We start from the raw sequence: 22,289 nt of genomic DNA on the forward strand, positions 1-22,289 counted from the left end.
TCCATTTGATACTTTCAGCTGAAGAAATTTAGAAATACCTTACCTTGCTTTTTACCTCATACTGGGCTCGGATACTCTCATCACCCAGTAACAACAATGGGGCTAACTTTCGTGAGTAAAAATATTTGGGACAAATCAACACTTCAGAAGTCTCTATTGGACAGATAGTTAATCATTCTTAACGTTTTAGCCATTTGCCAATTGTTAAACTCTCCAAAACCTACAGCCACAAATTTAAATAGAAATCGATAATTGTAAACTCTGGACTCAACCATACATTTTCCACATTCAATGTTACAACATTCATGTTACATTTTCCTGTTCTAATACCAAGTGTATGTCTGATCTTGACTATTTTTACAATGTACAGTGGGCCTTACACCAGCAACTCTATTCCTGAAATGTTTGGGGGCTCAGATGTAAACACTCAAATTGCCGATAGCCAAAACCTAGCATAGTCTAAGCTGCTTAATAGAAGTACATCTGATTATACACCACCAGGCTCATTGCAGAGGGGAATACCTTTAATCCATGGGGACAGAGTCCAGTTTAGACAATAACAAAATAACAGCATGACTTATGTTTAAAATTAATTACATAATTTATATAATATGCTGCCCTCTTGAGCAAGTACAGAATGAAAACAATTCTAGGGAAACAGTTTATTGTAGTCTGAGATGGTATTACTGTGCCCACTGAAAATTCACACAATTATAAAAAAGGACATAAGCAGCTGGTGACTGGATCTTCTGCTCAGAAATGCTGGTCACTTTTGCATCATTGAACTCATGCCAGTCCTGTGTTACCGGATTCTTGCAGTAGGCAGTGTAGTGACCACTATCTAAAGTGCCTGTGTGATTCTGTGAAGAGAGAAAAAGGATCATGGAAATTCATGCTGATATCACTTGTACATCATTAACAATAGAGCTTTGGTGAAAACTTGGCAAATATTGAAACAAATATCTGATAACATGTCTTGCTCAGACATGCACTTGTGATTAAAAGCAATAGATCAGTTTTTAAAATAAATTTAACTAGCAAAATCCATTGGCTTTGTTTATATTCCTGATTTATAGCAGGGAAAGGGTATCCATGCTGCCTCCAGTTCCCAGTAATTATCTTCTCTCATTTCTTCCTTTCCTCCCCTCCTGACAAGAAAAAAAAACTTTGCCCAATTACTCATTGTTCTAAGTGGCAAAGTGTCATTCCTGTTGGTGTCTGTCAGTGGCATGATCCAGAACACCAATCTTTGGGTGTTATGAATTTTTATTTCCACCGTGAAAAATACCATTCCTGCAATAAAAAGCGACTGATCCACCTGCTCATCCAGCCGTGGATCATTATACAGGGATATCCACTGCTTGCTGAAGTCCAAGTCTGAGGTGTTCAAGTCAGGTGACCCTGATCTATACAAGAAATGATGTGGCGATGCTGGTGTTGGACTGGGGTAAGCATGGTAAAAAGTCTGTTGAACTTTTACCTGGTGTTGTGAGATTTTGTGCAAGAAAGCCAGATATAATGCCAGGAGATCCAAAGAGACCAAAAGACAGTACCAGACCAAGATAGAGTCCCAGGCTAGCCATTGACTATGGCAAGGTCTGCAAGATGTAGCAGGCTACAACATGAAGTTAGGTAAAAATCACTGGCTCCAGTGCACCTCTCTCTGCTGAGCTCAATGCATTCTCCACCCTTATTGAGCAAGAGGTCTGCGTACATGCTCTCTAAACTGGAAGCCTCAGATGAACCTATATCTGGGGTCATCACTGCAGATGTCAGAGCAGTCTTCTTAAAGATCAATCCATGGAAAGGTGACTGGCCCGGATGGTGTACCTGGACAAGCATTCAGATCTTGTGCGGATCAGTTGGCAGGGGGTATTCACAGACATCTTCAACCTCTTTTATAACAATTTGAGGTCCCTATCTGCTTCAAGAAGACGACCATCATCCCGATACCTAAGAAAAACCAAGCAGCGTGTCTTAATCACTATCGTCCATTGGCGCTGACATCCATCATTATGAAGTGCTTCGAAAGGTTAGTCATGGCATGAATCAATTCTGGTCTCCCAGATTGCTTGGATCCACTACAGTTCATCTATCAGAGCAACAGATTCACAGCAGACGCCATCTCCCTGTCCCTGCACTCAATCCTGTAACACCAATATGACAAAGACACCTATGTCAGGCTCCTATTTATTGACTACAACTCAGCCTTCAACACCATTATTCCTATGAAACTCATCTCCAAACTCTGGCCTGGGGCTTGGCTTCTCCCTTTGCAACTGGATCCTGAACTTCCTAACTTACAGACTGCAATCAGTAAGGATAGGCGACAACACCTCCTCCACGTCATCTACAACACTGGTGCCCCTACTATACTCTTTATACACCTATGATTCCACTCCAATTTGATTTTCATGTTTGTTGATGATACTACTGTAATGGGTCAGATCTCACAAAGATGAGATGGAACACAGGAAAAGTGATAAAAGATAGAGAATCTGGTAAACTGGTACAATGATAATCTCTCCTTCAATGCCAACAAAACAAAGGAGATTGTCATTGACTTCAGGAAGCATAGGAGGAGAACATGCCCCTGTTTACATCAACAGGAAAGTAGAAGAAAGGGTCTAGAGCTTCAAATTTTTAGGCGCCCAGATCACCAATCTGTTCTGGTCCCCCCCCCATGTCAATGCTATAGTTAAGAAAGCCCACCCATGCCTCTACTTTCTCAGGAGGCTAAGGAAATTTGGCATGTCAGCATCTGTAAAATGCTATGGTGCATTTTACTGATGCACCATAGAAAGCACTCTTTCTGGTTGTATCACAGCTTGGTTTGGCTCCTGCTCTGCCCAAGACTGCAAGGATTTACACAAAGTCATGAATACAGCCCAATTCATCATGCAAACCAGCCTCCCATCCATTGACCCCATGCACCCCAAACATTCTGTCTTCCATATTCTTCCATCAGGAGAAAGATAAAAAAGTCTGAGGACATGTACCAACCAACTCAAGGACAGCTTCTTCTCTGCTGCCAACAGACTTTTGAATGGAACTACCTCAAATTAAGTTGATCGTTCTCTACACCCTAGGTATGACTGTAACACTACACTCTGCACTCTCCTTTCAAGGAACGAAGAAAATTACAGCACAGGAACAGGCCCTCCAAGCATACACCAACCATGCTGCCCGACTTAACTGAAACCCGCTATCCTTCCAGGAACCATATCCCTCTATTCCCAACCTATTCATGTACTTGTCAAGACAGCCCTTAAAGCTCACTACCGTATCCATTTCCACTACGTCCCTCGGCAATGAAGTCCAGTCACCTGCCACCTTCTGTATAAAAAATCTGCCATGTACATCTCTTTTAAATCTTGTGCCCCCTAGTTATTGACTCTTCCATCCTGAGAAAAAGCTTCTGACTATCCACTCTATCCATGCCTCTCAATCTTGTAGACTTCTATCAGATCACCCCTCAACCTCTGCTGTTCCAGTGAGAACAAACCAAGTTTCTCCAACCTCTCCTCATAGCTAAGGTCCTCCATATCAGGCAACATCCTGGTAAATCTTTTCTGTACCCTCTCCAAAGCTTCTACATCCTTCTGGTAGTGTGGCAACCAGAATTGAAAATTGTATTCCAAGTGCAGCCTAACTAAGGTTCTATAAAGCTGCAACACAACTTGCCAATTTTTAAACTCAATGCCCCAGCCGCCGAAGGCAAGCGTGCTCTATTTCTTCTTGACTACTTTTTCCACCTGTATTGCCACCTTGTGACCTAGATCCCTCTATCACTACTTTAAGGGTTGTGCCATTTACTGTATATTTCCTATCTGTATTAGACCTTCCAAAATGCATTACCTCACATTTGTCCGGATTAAACTCCATCTGCCAGTTCTCTGTCCAAGTCTCCAACCAATCTATATTCTGCTGTATCCTCTGATGGTCCTCATTGCTATCTGCAAAATCACCAATCTTTGTGTCGTCCACAAATTTACTAATCAAACCAGATACATTTTCCTCCAAATCATTTATATATATATTACAAAAAGGAAAAAGGTCCCAGCACTGATCCCTGAGGAATGCCACTTGTCACAGCCCTCCATTCAGAAACACACCCTTCCACTGCAACCCTCTATCTTCTTCGACAGAGCCAGTTTTGTATCCACCTTGCCAGCTCATTTCCTTCTCTATGAACGGTATGCTTTGTCTGTATAGCATGCAAGAAACAATACTTCTCACTGTATACAAATACATATGACAATAATAAATCAAATTAAACTAATCTGGTGACCCTTGCACTTCAAAACCGGGGTGTTCTGCACCCAGTTCCACAGCACTCATTCAAGCCAAGACGATGGCAACTTGAAGAGCAGCTCCCATGTTTTCAGAGGGAGATGCAGTAGGGGAGACCATGAAATGAGCTACCCATGGGTTGGCAGGAGCCCCCCAGCAATGTGCCAACTGCTGCCTGGACAGCAGTGGCAGCAATCGTCATGAAAGGATGAATGATCTGAGTGTCCCCATCACCCCTTGGCATTTGACACTTCCATCACTATCCAGAATGTCATCTTGAACTCACAAGCCACTACCTCACAGGTTCCCAGCACCCAACATCATGGCATTATCCTCAAACACCTGGCACTCAGCATCAGAACCCACCCCCCCAATCGTGGGAGGTTTGATAGTGGGTTTGTTCCATCCAGTTATATTCAGACCCTTTCTATTCCCTCCTCATTGTCTCTTGGTCCCAGAAACTGTTAACCCCAAACCTTGTTCAGTGTCCATTCACATGTCCAATGTCATCACTTGACCAGCCCCTCAGAGTCACATCTGTTACTCCCAACCTTAACCTCAACATCATGAGGTCTGGCAGGCTACACAATGGCTGCCTGTTCCTCAAGCCCAGGGTCAACTAAATCTTCTGCGAACGTTGGGAGTTACTGGATCCTCTTGGACAGTAGGTGGAGAATGGCTGTGAAGCTTTGTACTTTCCCTCCCAATGCCACCCCGCCCCCACCCCCTCAATGTATCCAGGATCCACAATGAATCTGAGACAATTGATGAGGATTAAATCATAGAACATACAGCACAGTACAGGCCCTTCGGCTCTTGGTGTTGTGCTGAGCTTTGTCCGAAACCAAGATCAAGCTATCCCACTCCCTATCATTCTGGAGTGCTCCATGTGCCTATCCAATAACCGCTTGAAAGTTCCTAAAGCGTCCAACTCCACTATCACAGCAGACAGTGTATTCCACACCCCATGATGGCCAGTTAGACAGACGAGCAGGACTCGTTGGGCTGAATGGCCTCCTTCTGCAGTGTAGAGATTCTATAAACTCAGGAACATTAGAGGCAGAGATAGGTGATACACAAAGGCACTGTTTGTACTCGGGTTCCCATCCGTGATCTAATTGCTGCAAAGCGTTTACATTCGAGGCAGCTAGTGTATAATCTCTAATTGTCCCCCTCCCCTGTTCATCCAGCCAGTCCCAGTTTCTACTGCTTTCCCTTCCAGCTCAGGGAGCACTGCTTCCCCAGACGGCTGGTATCCCCAGGTCAATAGCAGCTTTAAAGACTGCACTCATTCACACTTCTTTGCCACAAAGGCAGAAGAACCATTTGTGGTGGGGAAAAGGTTCGCAAACAGAAAGCTTCCTCTGGAATCACTGGGACACCAGCAGCCGTGAAAACAGGAGTCCTGTACGTTCATCATGGAATCTGAAGAGCTTTTAAGACAGAGTTAGACACGCCAACCATAACCCTGTTCCCTGGGGGAGAGCCCAAAATGCCCCCTCACCCCCAAATCATCCCCTCCAGCGTGCTGAACCACCACCACTCTGCAGCTGGCCAGCAGATACTGTCCCCTTGTACACCCAGGTACAAGGCGGAGGGGGTGGGGAGGAGGGTCGGATAGTGCTGAGGGGGTGGAGGGGTCGATTCACTCAGAGGGGGTTCTTCCCCCTCTCAGAGGCCACGGTTCCTGGTTCCAGTACACCCCGGTGGGGTGGGAGGATTCGAAGAGGTTTGAATCTTGTACTAATGGAGTCCAGGGAACTTCCCAACCGGAGATCTGCCTGAAATCCCCTTCCTGGCCCAGTGCGAGATTCATGCCAGTGGTGAATGGGCTGAGAATTACAAACATTGTGGGGGGTTATTTGTACTCTTTCACTTTCACACCAACAAGCGTCATTGTTCAGTTAAAACTTTTATAAAATTAACTACTGGAATATGACGAGTTTTGTTCATGAAATAAAATCTCTAAGTCTTTTTAAAAAAAAACTCTTTGTTCATTTTCAGACCAAAAGACTTTGATTTCCTCCGCGGCCACAAAGCTAAAACACAGACCCGGTACTGACCCTCAATTCGTTCCGCCACAAGCAGCAGGTATCACATTCCTGGTACTTGTTATCCTTTCCCTTGCTTTGCTGAGACATTCCTTAACCACTCTGTCCATCCAAGATGAAAAAATATCATTAAAACGGCCAGATTGAGAGTGAAGGTAAAGTCACCATAGTCTCAGGTGACCAAACTGGTGATGGTTGAACCTGAGGATCAGCACACCTCAGGCGAGGGGCAAAGTTGTGGAGCGCGGTGGGGAGGGGGGTTCTTCATGAATAACTTAAACCAGTGCAGAAAGACCTTGTGGAATCCAATTTGTAATCTACATGCACATCATCTACTGGTGTGAAGTTTAGAACCTTAATTAATGCAGGCATTTTATTCTCGATAAGAGTTTGCAATAAGTCTTGCAGTTACAGATACAGGGCAGCAACACCCTGTGGACCCCTGTCTCACTCTAAAGCATAACTCCTGAATGAACCAGGGGACAGGAAAGGGCAAACAAGGCCAGGAATGGATTCACCTTCTTACTTACCACAACAGCGTAAAGATGATACTTCAGCTGTTGAGTTGATGGGTTGGTTGTATATTGGGACAGATCGAGGTCTTCCAGTGGAAAGGTGACAGTGCTAGTCAGTTTCCGATTGCCATGGTCATCAGATTCAAAGCTAGCAGAGCAGAGAGGCAAATCTGGATTAATAATTCTGATTATTGATCAACCCTAATATTTAGGATAAGACATATAAGATTGTGAAGGGAATAGATAAGTTAGAAGCAGGGAGGTTGTTTCCACTGATGGGTGAAATTAGAACTAGGGGGCAAAGCCTCAAATTAAGGGGGAGCAGATTTAGGACTGGGTTGAGGAGGAACTTCTTCACACAAAGGGTTGTGAATCTGTGGAATTCCCTGCCCAGTGAAGCAGTTGAGGCTACCTCGTTGAATGTTTTTAAAGGCGAAGACAGATAGATTTTTGAACAGTAAAGGAATTAAGGGTTATGGTGAACGGGCGGGTAAGTGGAGCCGAGTCCACAGAAAGATCAGCCATGATCTTATTTGGCTCAAGGGGCCAATGGCCTACTCCTGCTCCTGGTTCTTATATTCTTATTTGTGTTGCAAACACATCTCTAAAAGGTCAGAGATCACTCAGACAGACGGTCCACGCAGATCATAGAATCACCACAGTGGAGGGGGAGGCCATTCAGCCCATCCAGTCTGCACTGACCACAATCCCACCCAGGCCCTATTGCCGTAACTCCACATATTTACCTTGTTAATCCCCAAAAGCAGGATTAATTTAGCATGGCCAATCAATCTAACCTGCACATCTTTGGAGTGTTGTTGAAGGTGGCAACCCAGCAGCACCTTCTCAAGGGGAACAACTGCTGTCTTGACACTGAAACTCACGGCCCATCAAATAATTCTCAAAATTAATCTAATTCATGGACTCAAAAATATTTATTAAAGTTCCATTTAGTTGCAGATCTCATTGTTGCCAGTACCTGGAACGGCAACAGAGTGAAGTGATTAAGTTTGTGTTAATATTAGCAATGCTGAACTGTGTATGAACATTAACATCGTGTAACCGAGGTAGTCGAAAGAACAAAGAACATCACAGCACAGGAAACAGGCCCTTTGGCCCAACAAGCCCGCGCTGCCATTTTAACATTCAGTGAGTGCCCTCTTCTACCTATGACCTTTGTCTACGCCTATTGGACTCCACAATAAAGGTGTGCAAATTTAGAGAATTATAACCAAATTGAGGGGAAGACTAATTTAGGGACAATTTGTTAACACCAATCAGCCTAAGAGCACGTTTTTGGGGTGTGGGAGGAAACCGGAGCACCCGGAGAAAACCCACACAAGCACAGGGAGAATGTGCAAACTCCCGCAGACACCGGCCCAAATCCATGCATCTGCACAGCAAACAGTGATAGTCACTGAGCTGTCATGTTGCCCGTCAGCTGGTCCAGTTTAAGGATACACTAACGACGTGAAGCACTAGGCAACACTTGAAGCAACATCCAAGAACAGCCCTCGCACGACCCACCGCCAAGGGAATAAGTTTTGAGGAAGCAGTCAGTCCATGACTGGGATTGGGTCACTCACCGTTTCAGATGGATGATGATAATATCAGGAGCTTTCAATAGTTGAATACTTTCGGTCTGGTCCCGTTTCCTCCCACAAAACGAACAAAACGGCTGGTCCCTGGAGCTCAGAACCTCCTCCTTAAAGAACAACCTGAGACAATCCTAGGGAACAGCAGCCAGTTAATATAGGGGCTCGTTTGAAGAAAGCAGATAGTTGAAAAATTACGTAGTAAGATTTGGCAGATTTAGAATCACCAACTCTGACAATAATTATTCGTCCACCAATTAGAGCAGACTTGGAAATTTGATATGAAGCTACAAAAATATTTCTGTTCTGTGTTCGGGAATCGCATTCTATCGGAAGGTCCCCATGGACATACAACACCAGGTCTTTCAGTTCTCTTCCTGCAAATCCTTCTGCCCAACCCTTCCCAGAACCCACTGACATCGCCCCCCCCCCCAACTTCCACCCCCAGACCCCAGTGACACCCCCAACCCACCCACACCCCAACCCATTCACATCCCCAACTCCCACCCAAACCTCCCTAACCCACCCACACCCCAACCCATTCACATCCCCACACCTCCCCAATTCCCACCCCCAAACTCCACTGACACTCCCCCAACCCACCCATACCCCAACTCCCAACCCCAACCCACACACAGACCCCAACTGATACCTCCAACCCACCTACACCTCCCTAATCCACCCACACCCCAACACCTCCAACTCCCATACCCAACCCACACCCAGACCCCACTGACACCCCCCGCCTTATAACCCACCCATTAACATCCCCACACCTCCCTAACTGATCCATATCCCCACATTCCCACACCTCCCTAACACACCCACACCCCATTCATATCCCCATACCTCCCTAACACCCACCCCAATCCCCCAACCCATTCACATCCCCTCACCTCCCTAACCCTCAGCCCCTCAATCCATTCAACTTCACCCCAAACCTATATCTACCTACTCACACCCCCTCCCTCCGATAACACAAAACTCTTTCTCCCCCCTTTAGTTTAAAAATTACACACAGGTATTTAGATTAACGCATGGACTGCAGCAATCAATAAAAGGCAGCTCACCATTACTTTCTTGAGGGCAACTAGGGATGGACAATAAATGCTGGCCAGCCAGTGATGCCCATGTCCCATAAATGGGCAAAAAAAAAATTGGATGACAGCTAAAATGGTCTCCTTAACAAAGTTCTTTTCTAAAGCTCACAGACTGACTGTGGTCAAATACACACACACACTCCACTCTGAACCCAAGTGAACATCTGTAGATTTCTCCTCAGAAACCCCAGGTGATTGTCACATGAGAATTTCCAAACTCCATTCCTAAAAACACACTTTAAAACTTTCTCTCAGAATAATGCTTCCCATTGGCAGGTTGGAGTCTAAAATTCCCTCCACTTTTTCTGAAGCACTCTTTTGGACAGAGTTTCCAATCCACTTCTACTAACGAATCCCCTTCAGGATTTATGCCAACCCCTTCGGGTCCTTGTCATGACTCCTTCAACACACAAATACTAATATCCAGGCATCAATTGCTCCGCAGTAATTTGAATTAACGTCTTAAACTGCAGTAAGATATCACATACTTTTGAACCCTTTCAGATATCTTTCTGATGTTTCACTAGCCAGCTCCTTTTCAGTTCTAATATTTGAAATGAACAGCACCCTCTTCTGCTCCTAGTTCCCCTTTGTTCCTTTAAAACAGGCTCCTTGGAAATACCTCTTCATTTCTCTAGTTTCCTTAAGTAACTATCCTTTAGATTCCTGATACTGGCTTTTTTAACCATTACTCCATTGTATGGCATTTCTTCTAGCAAAGCTGAGAGACATGTTTTCTCTCTAGCTGCCTGTCACCAACAAAGAAAAAGCTCTTTTATCTTACAAGGGCCTCTAGTTGATAAGCAAACATATTTAATCTTCACGCTGCAGCACTCTAAACACAATAGCTTTAACTAACCCTCACACATACAAACACTTTTGTCTAGCATGAATTTAACTACAGCTCCCTTCCAGTCATAGAAACATTAAGTTAAGCCACCTAAAACTATACCTTATTTCTAATGTATACCAAAACAAATACAAATTCCTTAAAACTACCTATCATATATACAAACATAGGTAACCAGGAGGGACATGTGCCAGTCAATGACATCTCCAACAAGAGAGAATCTAACCATCACCCCTTGACATGCAATGTCATTACCATCTCTGAATCCCCCATTATCAACATCCTGGGGTTTACCATTGACCAGAATCTCAACTGGACCAGCCATAGAAATACTGTGGCTGTAAGAGCAGGTCAGAGGCTGGGAATCCTGTGGTGAATAATTCACCTCCTGGCTCCCCAAAGCTTGTCCACGATATACAAGTCAGAGGTGCAATGGAATAGTCTCCACTTGTCTGGATGGGTGAAGCTCCAACAACACAAGAAGCTTCACACCATCCAGGACAAAGCAGCCCTGCTTGATTGGCACCCCATTCAACATTCATTCCCTCCACCACCGATGCTGTGGTGGTAGATGTGCTATAGTTGGATTTCCAAAAGGCATGTGCTAAAGTGCCAGAGGTTACTGATGAAAAAAGCTCATGGTTTGTGACATGGATTAAAGATCGGTTAATTAACAGAGAACAGCGGCATGAATAGTCTTTTCCTGGTTAGCAGGATGTGCCACAGGGATCAGTGCTGGGGTCTCAAACTTTTTTACAATTTATATAAGTGATTTGGATGAAGGGACTGAAGGTACAGTTGCTAAATTTAATGACACAAAGGTAGGTAGGAAAGTAAATTGTGAAGGGGATGCAAGGAGACCACAAGACAACATAGAACCATCCATCGCTTACAGTATAGAAAAGGAGGTCATTTGGCCCATCGAGTTTGCACTGACTCTCAGAAAGAACATCCCACATCCCCACAAAAGAAACACTTGGGTTGAAGAAATGAGATCCAATATCTCTTCAAGAAGAGGATAAATAATTTGAGACCACCCCAACATTCAAGAACAAAACCAGCTTCACTTCAGAGGCAGAAACGTTGCTGCCAGTTACAATGGATCACATTTCTTCAACCCAAATGTTTCTTTAGTGGGGATGTGGGCCTGAGTGAGATGTTCTTTCTGAAAGTCGGTGCAAACTCGATGGGCCAGTTACAGTGAGACATCAATCTGTCATCTGTGGGAAGAAACAAAAAGGGAAAAGAAAAATATTTTTATTCTATATTTTCATCGACAAGTTAGCCTAGCTATAGTGCATCCAGATAGGACAGGGAAGTTAAGGCCACTATCAGAAGCGGTGTTCCCTTAGTTTGCTCTACATTCAATAATAATCAAACATTTTACTCCTATTTGTAATGTCATTTACAAGTTACCTGAATGGAGCACCAATTGTCTGGGGGCATCGGAAGAGACAGACTCAGAAAATTCTCTGTTTGGCTAGACTTGTGGAAACAACTTAGACACAATTTGACATAACTCAGTTGTCCCTGAAATAACTTTGTAACGATTGATGTTTCCATGTTTCTCACTCCTGTAGACTGAGAGAAAATTGTGTTAATTTACCATTTTTGTGAAAAGTCCAGCAGATCCCTTGATCCACGCAGCCCTGCACAGAGCGACTGGCAACAGCTCAAAGCTCATTCCGACTCACTATTCATAATACCAACTTTGCAAATACATTGATAATTGTGCTGGAAATAGCAATCAGAACATAGTCAGAATTACTGAATAATTTACATTATAAATTCCATTAATGCACAATCCATCCAGCAGCAATTTTATACAAATAACTGTTGTGATAATAAAGTGTATAATCATTAAGAGACACAGCAATTTGGTTGACCCTAAACTGCCTTCCAAAGGTAACTAGGGATGGGGAGTAAATGCTGGCCAGTCAGTGACGCCCGTTCCCCGTGAATGAGAAGAGAAAGTGATGCAGCATGTGTCCCCATCATGGGCAGGGGGTTCCAAGTGAACTTTTGTCCCCAGCCTTGGAAAGGTGAAGTTTTTTGGCACACCCAATTAGTGTGGCTTTGTGGGATCCACCCCAAAACCACCATCGGTGCCTTCAACACCACTTCTCTCTGTGTGTCTGTGTTCCTGATGGTTCTGCCATTTATTTTATAGCTCCTGCCTGAATTGGATCTACTAAAATGCATCACCTCGCATTTGTCCAGATTAAATTCCATCTGCCATTTCTCCGCCCAAATTTTCCAGCCTATATCCTGCTGTATTCTCTGACAATCTTCATCACAATCTGCAACTCCACCAATCTCAGTAGCATCCGCAAACTTGCTATTCAGACTAGCTACATTTCCTTCCAAGTCATTTATACACATCACAAACAGCAGAGGTCCCAGCACTGATCCCTGCAGAACACCACTAGTTACAGACCTCCATTCAGAAAAGCATCTTTCCACCGCTACCCTCTGTCTTCCACAGCCAAGCCAATTCTGAATCCATCTAGCTAGTTCGCCACTGTTCCCATGAGATTTAATTATTTGCACCAGCCTGCTGTGAGGGACCTTGTCAAATGCCTTACTAAAGTCCACATAGACAACATCCACAGCCCTTCCCTCTTTAATCATTTTTGTCACCTCCTCAAAAAACCTCAAATTAGTGAGACATGACCTCTCTCGTACAAAACCGTCTGTCGCTAATATGACCATTCAGTTCCAAATGTGTATAGATCCTATGCCTAAGAATCTTCTCCAACAATTTCACTATCATTGAGGTCAAGCTCACTGGTCTATAATTACCTGGGTTATCCTGCTACCCTTTTTAAATAACAGGACAACATTGGCTATCCTCCAAGCCTCTGGGACCTCATCAGTGGCTAATAAGGAAACAATGATTTCTGTTAGAGACCCAGCAATTTCACCTCGTCTCCCTCAATAATCAGCGATAGATGCCATCTGGCCCTGGGTATTTGTCTACCTTAATGCTTTTTAATTCACCTAACACTTCCTCCCTCATAACGTTGACTTGTTCTAAACAGTTTACACACCCCTCCAAGACATTATTCGACAGTCCCTCTCCTTTGTGAATACCGATGCAATGTACTCATTTAGGATCTCACCCACTTCCTTTTGTTCTACACAATTTCTCTCCTTTGTCCTTGAGTGGACCAACTCTTGCTCTAGCTACCCTCTTGTTCCTAATATATGTATGTGTAAAATGCCTTGGGATTCTCCTTAATCCTGCCTGCCAAGGATATTTCATGACTCTTTGTCCTCCTAACTCCCTGTTTGAGTTTTTTTTTTAAACTTTTCCTGTATTCTTCAAATGCTTCACTTGTTTTTAATTGCCTAGACCTCATGCATGCATCCTGTTTGACTGGACTCACAATTTCCCTGGTCATCCACAGTTCCCAAATCCTGCCTTTCCTGTCCTTTCTTTTCACAGGCACATGCCTGTCCTGCACGCCAATCAACTGCTCCTTAAAAGATTCCCACATGCCAAAAATGTGGGTTTATGCTCAAACAGCTTCCAAATCCTGCCTAATTTGGATCATTAATTAGCATATAATCAGGAAAAGCAAGGGTCCCAATACCAGCACAGGGGAAAACCACCTCAAACCTTCCCCCAGCCTAAAAAACAGCCATTGACCATTACTCTCTGCTTCCTATTATTCAACCAATTTTGTATCCAAGCTGGAAAATGGGATTTAGTGGGATTTAGTGGTAGTTGTCAGAACCCATTGCTGGGCCAAAGGGCCTTCTGTACTGTACAATTCTATGATCTTGACTCAATGTTGCTTCTGTCCTTTTATTCCAGGACTTTTCTCATACAGTGTGGCCCTATAATCGAATGCCTTCTGAAAGTCCCTCAACAGCATTACCCTCATCTATCCTTTCTGTTATCTCCTCTAACAAGTTAGTTAAACACAATTTCCTCTTTAGAAATCCTTGCCGACTCTCCCTAATCAACCCATATTTTTTCCATGTGGCTATTAACTTTAATCCCAAATAATTGTTTCCAGAATTTTACCCACCACTGATGTTAAACTGACTGCTCTGTAACTGCTGGGGCAATACTGACAACCTTTTTTGAACAAGGGTGTCACATTTGTAAATTTCCAGCCCTCTGCCACCTCCCCTGAGTCTAGAGAAAACTGGAAGATTATGGTCAGCGCCTCTGCAACTTCCATTCTCACTTGCTTCGCGATATTTTGATGCACCTCATCCAGTCCTGGAACCTTCTCAACTTTCAACACCAACTGTCCATCCAACACTTCCTCCTTATCGAGTTTTAACCCTTCTATAGACAGAGTTTCCTTGTCTGTCATCATGTCCTGAGTAGTATCTACCTGCTTGGTAAAGATGGATGCAAAGTATTCGTTTAATATCTCAGCCATGCCCCCAGCCTCTGTGTAAATCCCCTTTCAGATTTCTAATCGACATTACTCCTTTTACTGTTTAAGATGCAAACATATTTTAATTGCCTACTCCTGCTCCTATTTCTTGTGTTCTTATTATGTTCTATTCTTCTGAACGCCAAAGAATACAGGCCCAAACTGCTCAACCTCTCCCAGAACCCCCAGTCGAACTCACGAATTTCCTCTAAAATGAGAGTGTATCCAAGCCAAGATAAAGAAACCAAAACTATATGCAGCACATCACACCATTGACTTCATCCTGCAACTCATCTGCTGCCGATCCTCAAACTTCTGCCTTTGGAATTGACGATTTAACCCCCTCCTGGCTGGTCCTTGCTGTTTGGTACAGGTCTTTATTCAGTCCCTCAAGCCTCCTCCATATCCCCACCCATCCCAGTGTCCCAATTCACACCCAGTCCTCATCGATTCCCAGATCTACATTCTGATCCAAGGCCTTGGCCCCACAACTCTGAGATATCTGTGTCCCTCTAATTCTGTGCATTCTCCATTCCATCCTATCCATCACAGCCAGTCTGTTCTCAGTTGCCTTGGCCCCAAGTTCCCTCCCTCAACCCAAGACTCCTAATCAAATCGAGCATTGATCTACACACTGTTTGTAATAGCAATTACAAGTGAGATCAGGTTCAACTGCTCGGATCACAGCTCCAGCCCTGGGTCACCTTCACATATACTTAGTGAAGGCAGAAACTGCTCTCCAAGGGGAGAGTCTGAAATGTTTGTGCAGTTTCACACACAGATCTCCCTGTTTCTGAAATTGTCCCATTTAGATCATTTTTCTTCCCTGACTGCATCGTGTATTGACACAGCAACTGGGGTAAGGGCTGGGAGGTTCTCTCCAATGAGGCTGAGCTTTGTATCATTGCTAATGTTGAATATACATCACCCTAGCAGTCTTCACCCTGTTGGTCACAATTGTCCAATATTAATTCTCTTCACACACTGACAGATTACAATCCATTTCTCAATATAGAGTTGGCAATAATTATGAATATTGATTTCGAGGAGATGGAGATGGTTTAAGCACAAGAATCCTTTCCATTTCACCTTGACAGAGGGGACGTGACAAATTGAAAAAGATTTTTAAAAGCTCTGATCCTCGAGACATGGATCACATTCAGTAACGATTCAGCCCAGACTGTGATTCTTTCAAACCAGCTGGGAATTATTTCCAATTTCTACATATCCCCGAGACATAATCCCAGGTCAAAGGCTTTAAAACAGATCCGCACAAACCTTCACCATCACCAACCCCCATCATTAATACCCCTCCTCCCCATGGTAGGGAAATCAATGGGGCATTGACCCACTCCATGCCAGTTCACTCTACAGCCAGATGCACAGTGGGTGGTGAGGGACTGCATCCATCATTCGCACTTCTGTCCCCCACAGGGAGGGAAGTCCCACCCCCTCAGGAGCTGACCAATTGGATTGTCCAGCATCTCCCGCAGTCCAGACCACGTTAGCGGTTTCCACGGAGACGCCAGCAGAGCCAAGAGGAGAGGCTGGTCGACCAGGAGTGAGGTAAGCCCCAGGTATTGGCAGGGAGGGGTTGGTCAGTTCAGGGTGGGTTTCAGAGAGCAGACAGGTAGGGAGAGTGATTGTGGGGGGGGGGGGGGGGGGGGGAGGTGTTGGTGGTTACTGTCTGAGGGATCTGCCCCCCCCACCTTTGGAAGACAGTGCCCCTTCCTCCCTTTTTAAAAATCAGCAATGACTGGCCCACTCCACCCAATTGCCTAATCCAATGGTATTAGGATGCGGGCAGTGTATTATTGGTGTCAATTAGTTTGTAAATCAATTCTGTTGATCATTAATGAATTATGTAAATATGGGGGGGGGGGGGACTGCAGATTACAGTTCCCGCCCACCTATCGTGTTATGGGGGACAAAGTTCAGGATTTGCAGGAAGGCGGTAGTTTGGTCACAGGCCCTGTGGATGTTTCTAAAATTTAGCCCATTGTCTTCAGGAATAACACCGAGTTCAGGGACCCCACGCACCCCGGGCATTCTCTGTTCCACCTTCTTCCTTCAGGAGGTCACGTACCAACGATTTCAGAACAGCTTCTTCCCTGCTGCTGTCAGGAGTTTTGAATAGACTTACCTTGCATTAAGTTGATCTTTTCTACACCCTAACTATGACAGTAACACCACATTCTGCACCCTTTCATTTCCTTCTCTGTGAACAGTATGCCTTTTCTGTATAGCGTTCAAGAAACAATATTTTTCACTGTATACTAATACATGTAACAATAATAAATAAAACCTAAGCTTGGCTTCGTCCCTCATGTTCCCACCAAAACAGTCAAAATCCTCCCTCTCTGTCAGTCTCCCCGGGCCAGCTTTCCCCGAACCACTCTTTCGATCCATTTCCCAACATTCTCGCTCTCTGATAACATTCGACCCCAATTCCTGGGAGCAAATCAGCTTACTTCCAAGGCTGGGTTTCAGAGTCCACCTTCACACCTTTTCCAAACACTTCAAAAAATGGAATAAAAAATGGCCAATTTGACAGGAGCATATCTGAATGGGTAAAGTGACCAATCCCAATGGAGTTTAGCCCAGCACAAACTAACATTGGTTTCCAGTGCAAAGCCAGTGGGGAATGAGAGAGAGAGCGAGAGAGCGAGAGAGCGAGAGAGCGAGAGAGAAACACCAGCTACTCAGGTTCCATTAAGGGTGAGCAGATAAACATCAGACAAATATTTTAACCACTCCACATGAACAATCAGTATAACCATTTAATTAATTTCTTAAATCAAGATGAAACTTTGATCTCTCTGCAACTGGTTTGCATTTTCTGTTTCTTTATACTTACTCTCTTCAGATCATTATGGAGAACATTTAGGAAGAAAAGCAGAAGTTCCTGGGCATCTTGCTGCGTGCCATCAGAAAAAGAAGGATGCAGTTTTCCAAGGACCCTCTTTACTTCATCCGGAAAGATGTAAACACAATCCCCAAGCCACATATCCATCACTAATGCAGCGAATGCATTAGAAAGTTCTCCACGACCTCTATAGAAGGAAAAACTCCATCATAATGGAAAATCCAACAGGTTCAGTGACACTCACTCCATTATCTCCCCTCCCCAGCACTGACCCACCCACCCCAGATGCCCAAACGATTGGGGTAGGATTTGGGAGCATGGTGACCTTGGTCACACATTCAGGTCAATTGCCCCTTGGCAACAAAGCAATTTAGACCCCAGATATTTCCCTCAATGTCCCTTGCTGTCCTCACTATGCTGGGGGTTGTGGGTTAGAAACAAGAAAAGATGTGGTTTGCACACAGAGATTCACAGCAACACACAGCAGATTTATTGAGGAACTGTTGCCCATACAGAGAATAACCTGAAACTAATAGCAGGAGCCTGTAAATCACTGCAAATGACATCAGCATCAAATCATGTTGACTGGTTCTTAAAGCTAATTAAATTTACAACATCCCTCCACTTTTACTTCTGAGGTCATGATGACAGATGATAAATAATACTCTAGGCACAATACTATTCACTATTCATTGAAAGATGTGTACACTACATGGATTGGCCCTTCTATATTGCCCTTTAGAGTAGGTCAAGGGGATTAGCAGGGTAAATATGTGGGGTTACTGGGAAGGGGTGGGGGATGGACCTGCGTAAAGATGTTCTGTTGAAGAATTGATGTAGATTTGATGGGCTAAGTGACCTCCTTCTGCACTGTAGGGATTCTCTGATTAGTCATTGACCTTCTTACTGACTGTGTACAATCAAGAGGACGTCCATTCATGTTTGGTTGAATACGTCATTCTAGAATTTGACTGTTCTTGATCCTGGAGTATGAGTTGGAACCTCGGTAGACACTTCTCATGGAACTAAATCTACAGGATTCTCACATCGTACAGTAGAATAGACACAATCAGGCAACTCAGGTTCAACCAAGACTTCTGTAGCAGTTTTCACAACACAAGGGAGTAAAGAATTTGCTACTTCTGGAGATCATTCTGAGAAATCATTTTGAGGTGATAACAATTGGTCAGCAGGGTGTCTCCCAATTAGTTAATCGTCAGTTTGAACCGTGTAGGAAATTGGGTCTGTTTTTGCTGGTCCCCATTTCTCTCTTTTGGGATAATTACACACTAACACTCGATCTCCTTGTTGAAACGAATATTGTTTTATCCTCATTTCTTGTTTTATAATTTGAGATTGTTTTTGACATTCTAACCTCTCTGGAGTTTCTGGGAGGTAATAACAAATCAAACATGGATCAACTTTCCCTTCAAGACAATAATGCAGGCGAACATTGTGAAATCGCATGAGTAATGTTTCTATAAGATACCAAAAAGCTATTCACTTTTTGAATAAGTGATAATGAACCTTGCTGTCTTTTAAAGAATGTTTCAATGATTGTACGAATCTTTCAGCTAATCCATTGGACGATGGATTATATATACTGGTTTTATATGCTGAATACCATTTACTTTGCGATAGTCCTCAAACTCTTCTGAAGTAAACTGTGAATTATATCATTAACAATTTGTTCCAGTTTACCAGGTCTTGCAAACATTTTGTCAGGTTTTTCAATGGTTTGTTCAGTTGTAGCGGATCTCATGATTACTTCTGGCACTTTGAGTGTGCATCAGTTATGACAATAAACATGTAACCCTCAAACAGACCAGTAAAATCTATATGCCACTGTTACCATGGCATTTTATGCCACTCCCAATGGTGTAAAGGAGATAACGGTGCTGTATTTCTCATTCATGCACAGGATTGATGCTCTCCCAGTTTTTCTTCATTCTGAGCATCCAGACCCGGCCACCAAAAATAACCACGTGCTCATTTCTCTGAGCAGGGGAAGCTGTCACAGGCAAATGATCTACTAGCGAGAGATTTTTAAAAAATTAGCAAAACTAGTTGGTGGCTTCTCAATAGGTAAAGTTAAGGATGATAATGTATCAGCATGACACTCAGACTGACGATACTTCATATTGTAGGAATGTGCAGATACGATTACTGACTATCTGTGCAAGTGACTAGCAGCCAATGATGGTGTGCCTTTATATGGCCCAAAAATAATAAAGTGTTGATAATCAGTCAATAATTTGAAATGATGACCATTTAATGATGAAACCTTGGTTTGCCAAAAATCACTCTCAATCCTCCTTTTTCTGGCTGAACATAGTTAGATTCAGCACTAGTCAGAGTACCTCAAACAAAAGCTATTGATCATTCTTCTTCAAAAAGCATAATATTGTGAAGCTACTGCCCCTACTATGAAGCATCACAAGAAAGTAGTAATGCTAACTTCAGTTTAAAGTGAACCAGAACTTCACACTTCTGCAAAGCATCTTTGACATCCTTGTATGCTTTCCCACATTCTGTAATCCAGTCCTATGACTGTTTGACACAGGTACATTATTGAAGCCATTGCACAATTTACTAAGTTAGGAACAAATTTGCTGTGACCCTGAGAAAGGGCCTCAGTTTCATTACATTTGAAGGATGTGTTATTTCCAAAATAGCGTCCATCTTTTTCTGTGTTATGTAGGCCTTTATGATCAATAACATGATCTAAATAAGAGACCAATGCCTGGACAAAAATCACACTTTTCTTTCTTGACACAGACAGAATCTGAACAATTCCACTATGGTCAGTGGCTTTGGAGAGTGATGCACTTCAAACATCTTTGTCAAGTCACCGTAAGTTTTGGGTTCCTGGTTTTGCTGGATGAATTATGTCCTGGAGCAAATTGTAGGTTTTACTTCCGATTTTACTGAGAAAAGCTGGTACAAACAACTCACTTGCAATTTTATTCACTAGAACAAAGTGCTGAAAATGCTTTGCATTAGAAATTCACAATTTTTTTCTTGATTGAAAGGGTGTCTAATTGATTGCAGACACGAGTGACTCAAGACTTCAGTATAATTTTTGTCACTGACTTCCCAGTGCTTCCTGTTTTACCCTGAAGATTGTTGACTTGATGTATTTCTTTTTCATATGATGCCACTCAGAGCAAAGCAACCCTTGTTTTCTAGGCACCATCTAGAACCTCACCTTGTTCTGATCAGGAAAAAGCCCTTTTTCAAAAAGTCATGGAGAGCTTCCACACTTTTTTCTTACTGGATTCTTCCTTCTGTGGCCTTCAATCTTTAATCCTGTGGTTGCTTCAGCCCTGTTTTCTAACACTCAGTGTGAGAATCCACAATGTTCTTTCTTTTACCTCAAGATCTTCTCTTGATGAAACAAAATGCCAACTCAATACAAGAATAAAATTGGCAGTTTCCTAACTATGCTATGAGTTGTCAGTTTTAAACAAACTAGGAAGTCTGAGAGAGTTGTGAAACTGTGGAATTCTCTACTACAGGAAACTTGTAGGGCCAGTTCATTTGATATGTTCAAGAGGGAGCTGGACGTGGTCCTTGTGGCTAAAGGGATTAAGGGGTATGGAGAGAAAGCAGGAGTGGGATTCTGAAAGTGCATGATCAGCCATGATCATATTGAATGGTGGTGCAGGATCGAAGGGCTGAGTGGCCTATTCCTGTACCTATTTTCTACTGAAATGATCATTTCTCGATCTCAGTTATCACACCACCCTGATTATAATTAATTATCTAATACAGTTCTGTGTCTTGTACTCTTACCTGTTTAGATCATCTGCATAAGCCCCAGTTATGAAATATTCAACCAATGGAGTTGTGTTGCAGAGGCATTGCAAAATGCAATTCATATAGCAGGTGTTTCCTGAGTTCCCAAGTCCAGTTTGACCAGAGCCTCCTGTCCTCCTCTCGATGCCAGTGTTAGATACACTGGATTCCACTAAGGCGCCATTACTATATTTAGGTACAAGATGGTAGTATCGAGCTCTGAGTGAGGGGGTCCAGAAAGAAAATAAAAATAAAACCAATTACTATTACCGTATGTCTAGAGAATGTTGCAGGTCATTGTCGGTGGGGGGTGGGGTCCCTCTGGCAGTGAGCTACAGGTCAGAGTCCACAATATTATCCCCAGTAAATTTCACTGAAAGGACATTAGTGTCTATCACACGTCCACATTGGTTCCAATTGGTGGAACCAAAACAATTAACCTCACCATTCTGCGTTCAAAGAGGGGGAGGGGGCTTCAGCAATAGAGACCAGTTGGTGCCCCATCACCTTAGTAGATCCAGGGATGTGCGCGCAATTCGGAGGATTTTAATAAATGACCTGGACTTTCTTACAGGAATCGAATTTCCAAGTTTGTGCAACAATTCAATCTTTGCTATTGTAGTAAACAGTGAAGAGGAAACAGAGCTTGGGGGTAAAAACTGGGTAAATGTACAGACACGTGGCAGATACAGTTTAATGCCAAATGTGCAAAGCAATGCACTTTGGAAGGAATACCATTGAGAGACAGTATAATCTAAATGGCTGAATTTGAAGGGAGAAGTTGAAAGGGTAGAGTGACCCAGCAGCGCACGTTGACAGTTATT

At 43.4% G+C, this 22,289-nt stretch overlaps 1 protein-coding gene across 1 annotated transcript; it reads right to left on the reverse strand.

Annotated features, from left to right (window-relative positions):
• Positions 1-683: 683 nt before the first annotated feature.
• On the reverse strand, positions 684-21,913 carry LOC145359433 (ubiquitin carboxyl-terminal hydrolase 50-like). The gene is made up of 7 exons (XM_080213981.1): positions 21,906-21,913; positions 21,463-21,684; positions 17,659-17,854; positions 11,821-11,985; positions 8,446-8,588; positions 6,875-7,007; positions 684-860 (listed from the first exon to the last, which is right to left on the reverse strand). The coding sequence occupies exons 1-7, from the start codon at positions 21,911-21,913 to the stop codon at positions 684-686; spliced, it is 1,044 nt and encodes a 347-aa protein (XP_080070107.1).
• Positions 21,914-22,289: the final 376 nt, after the last annotated feature.

The sequence above is a fragment of the Carcharhinus amblyrhynchos genome, chromosome 28 (assembly GCF_965287045.1).
Source record: "Carcharhinus amblyrhynchos chromosome 28, sCarAmb.v2.hapA, whole genome shotgun sequence".
NCBI lineage: Eukaryota > Metazoa > Chordata > Chondrichthyes > Carcharhiniformes > Carcharhinidae > Carcharhinus > Carcharhinus amblyrhynchos.

What these genes read in the sequence shown, in the direction of transcription:
- LOC145359433 (XM_080213981.1), bottom strand. An exon ending in ATCATCATCCATCTGAAACG is followed by an intron (nt 7,008 to 8,445) that starts GTGAGTGACCCA and finishes CTGCTCTGCTAG; the next exon opens with CTTTGAATCTGATGACCATG. An exon ending in ATCATCTTTACGCTGTTGTG is followed by an intron (nt 861 to 6,874) that starts GTAAGTAAGAAG and finishes CTCTCTTCACAG; the next exon opens with AATCACACAGGCACTTTAGA.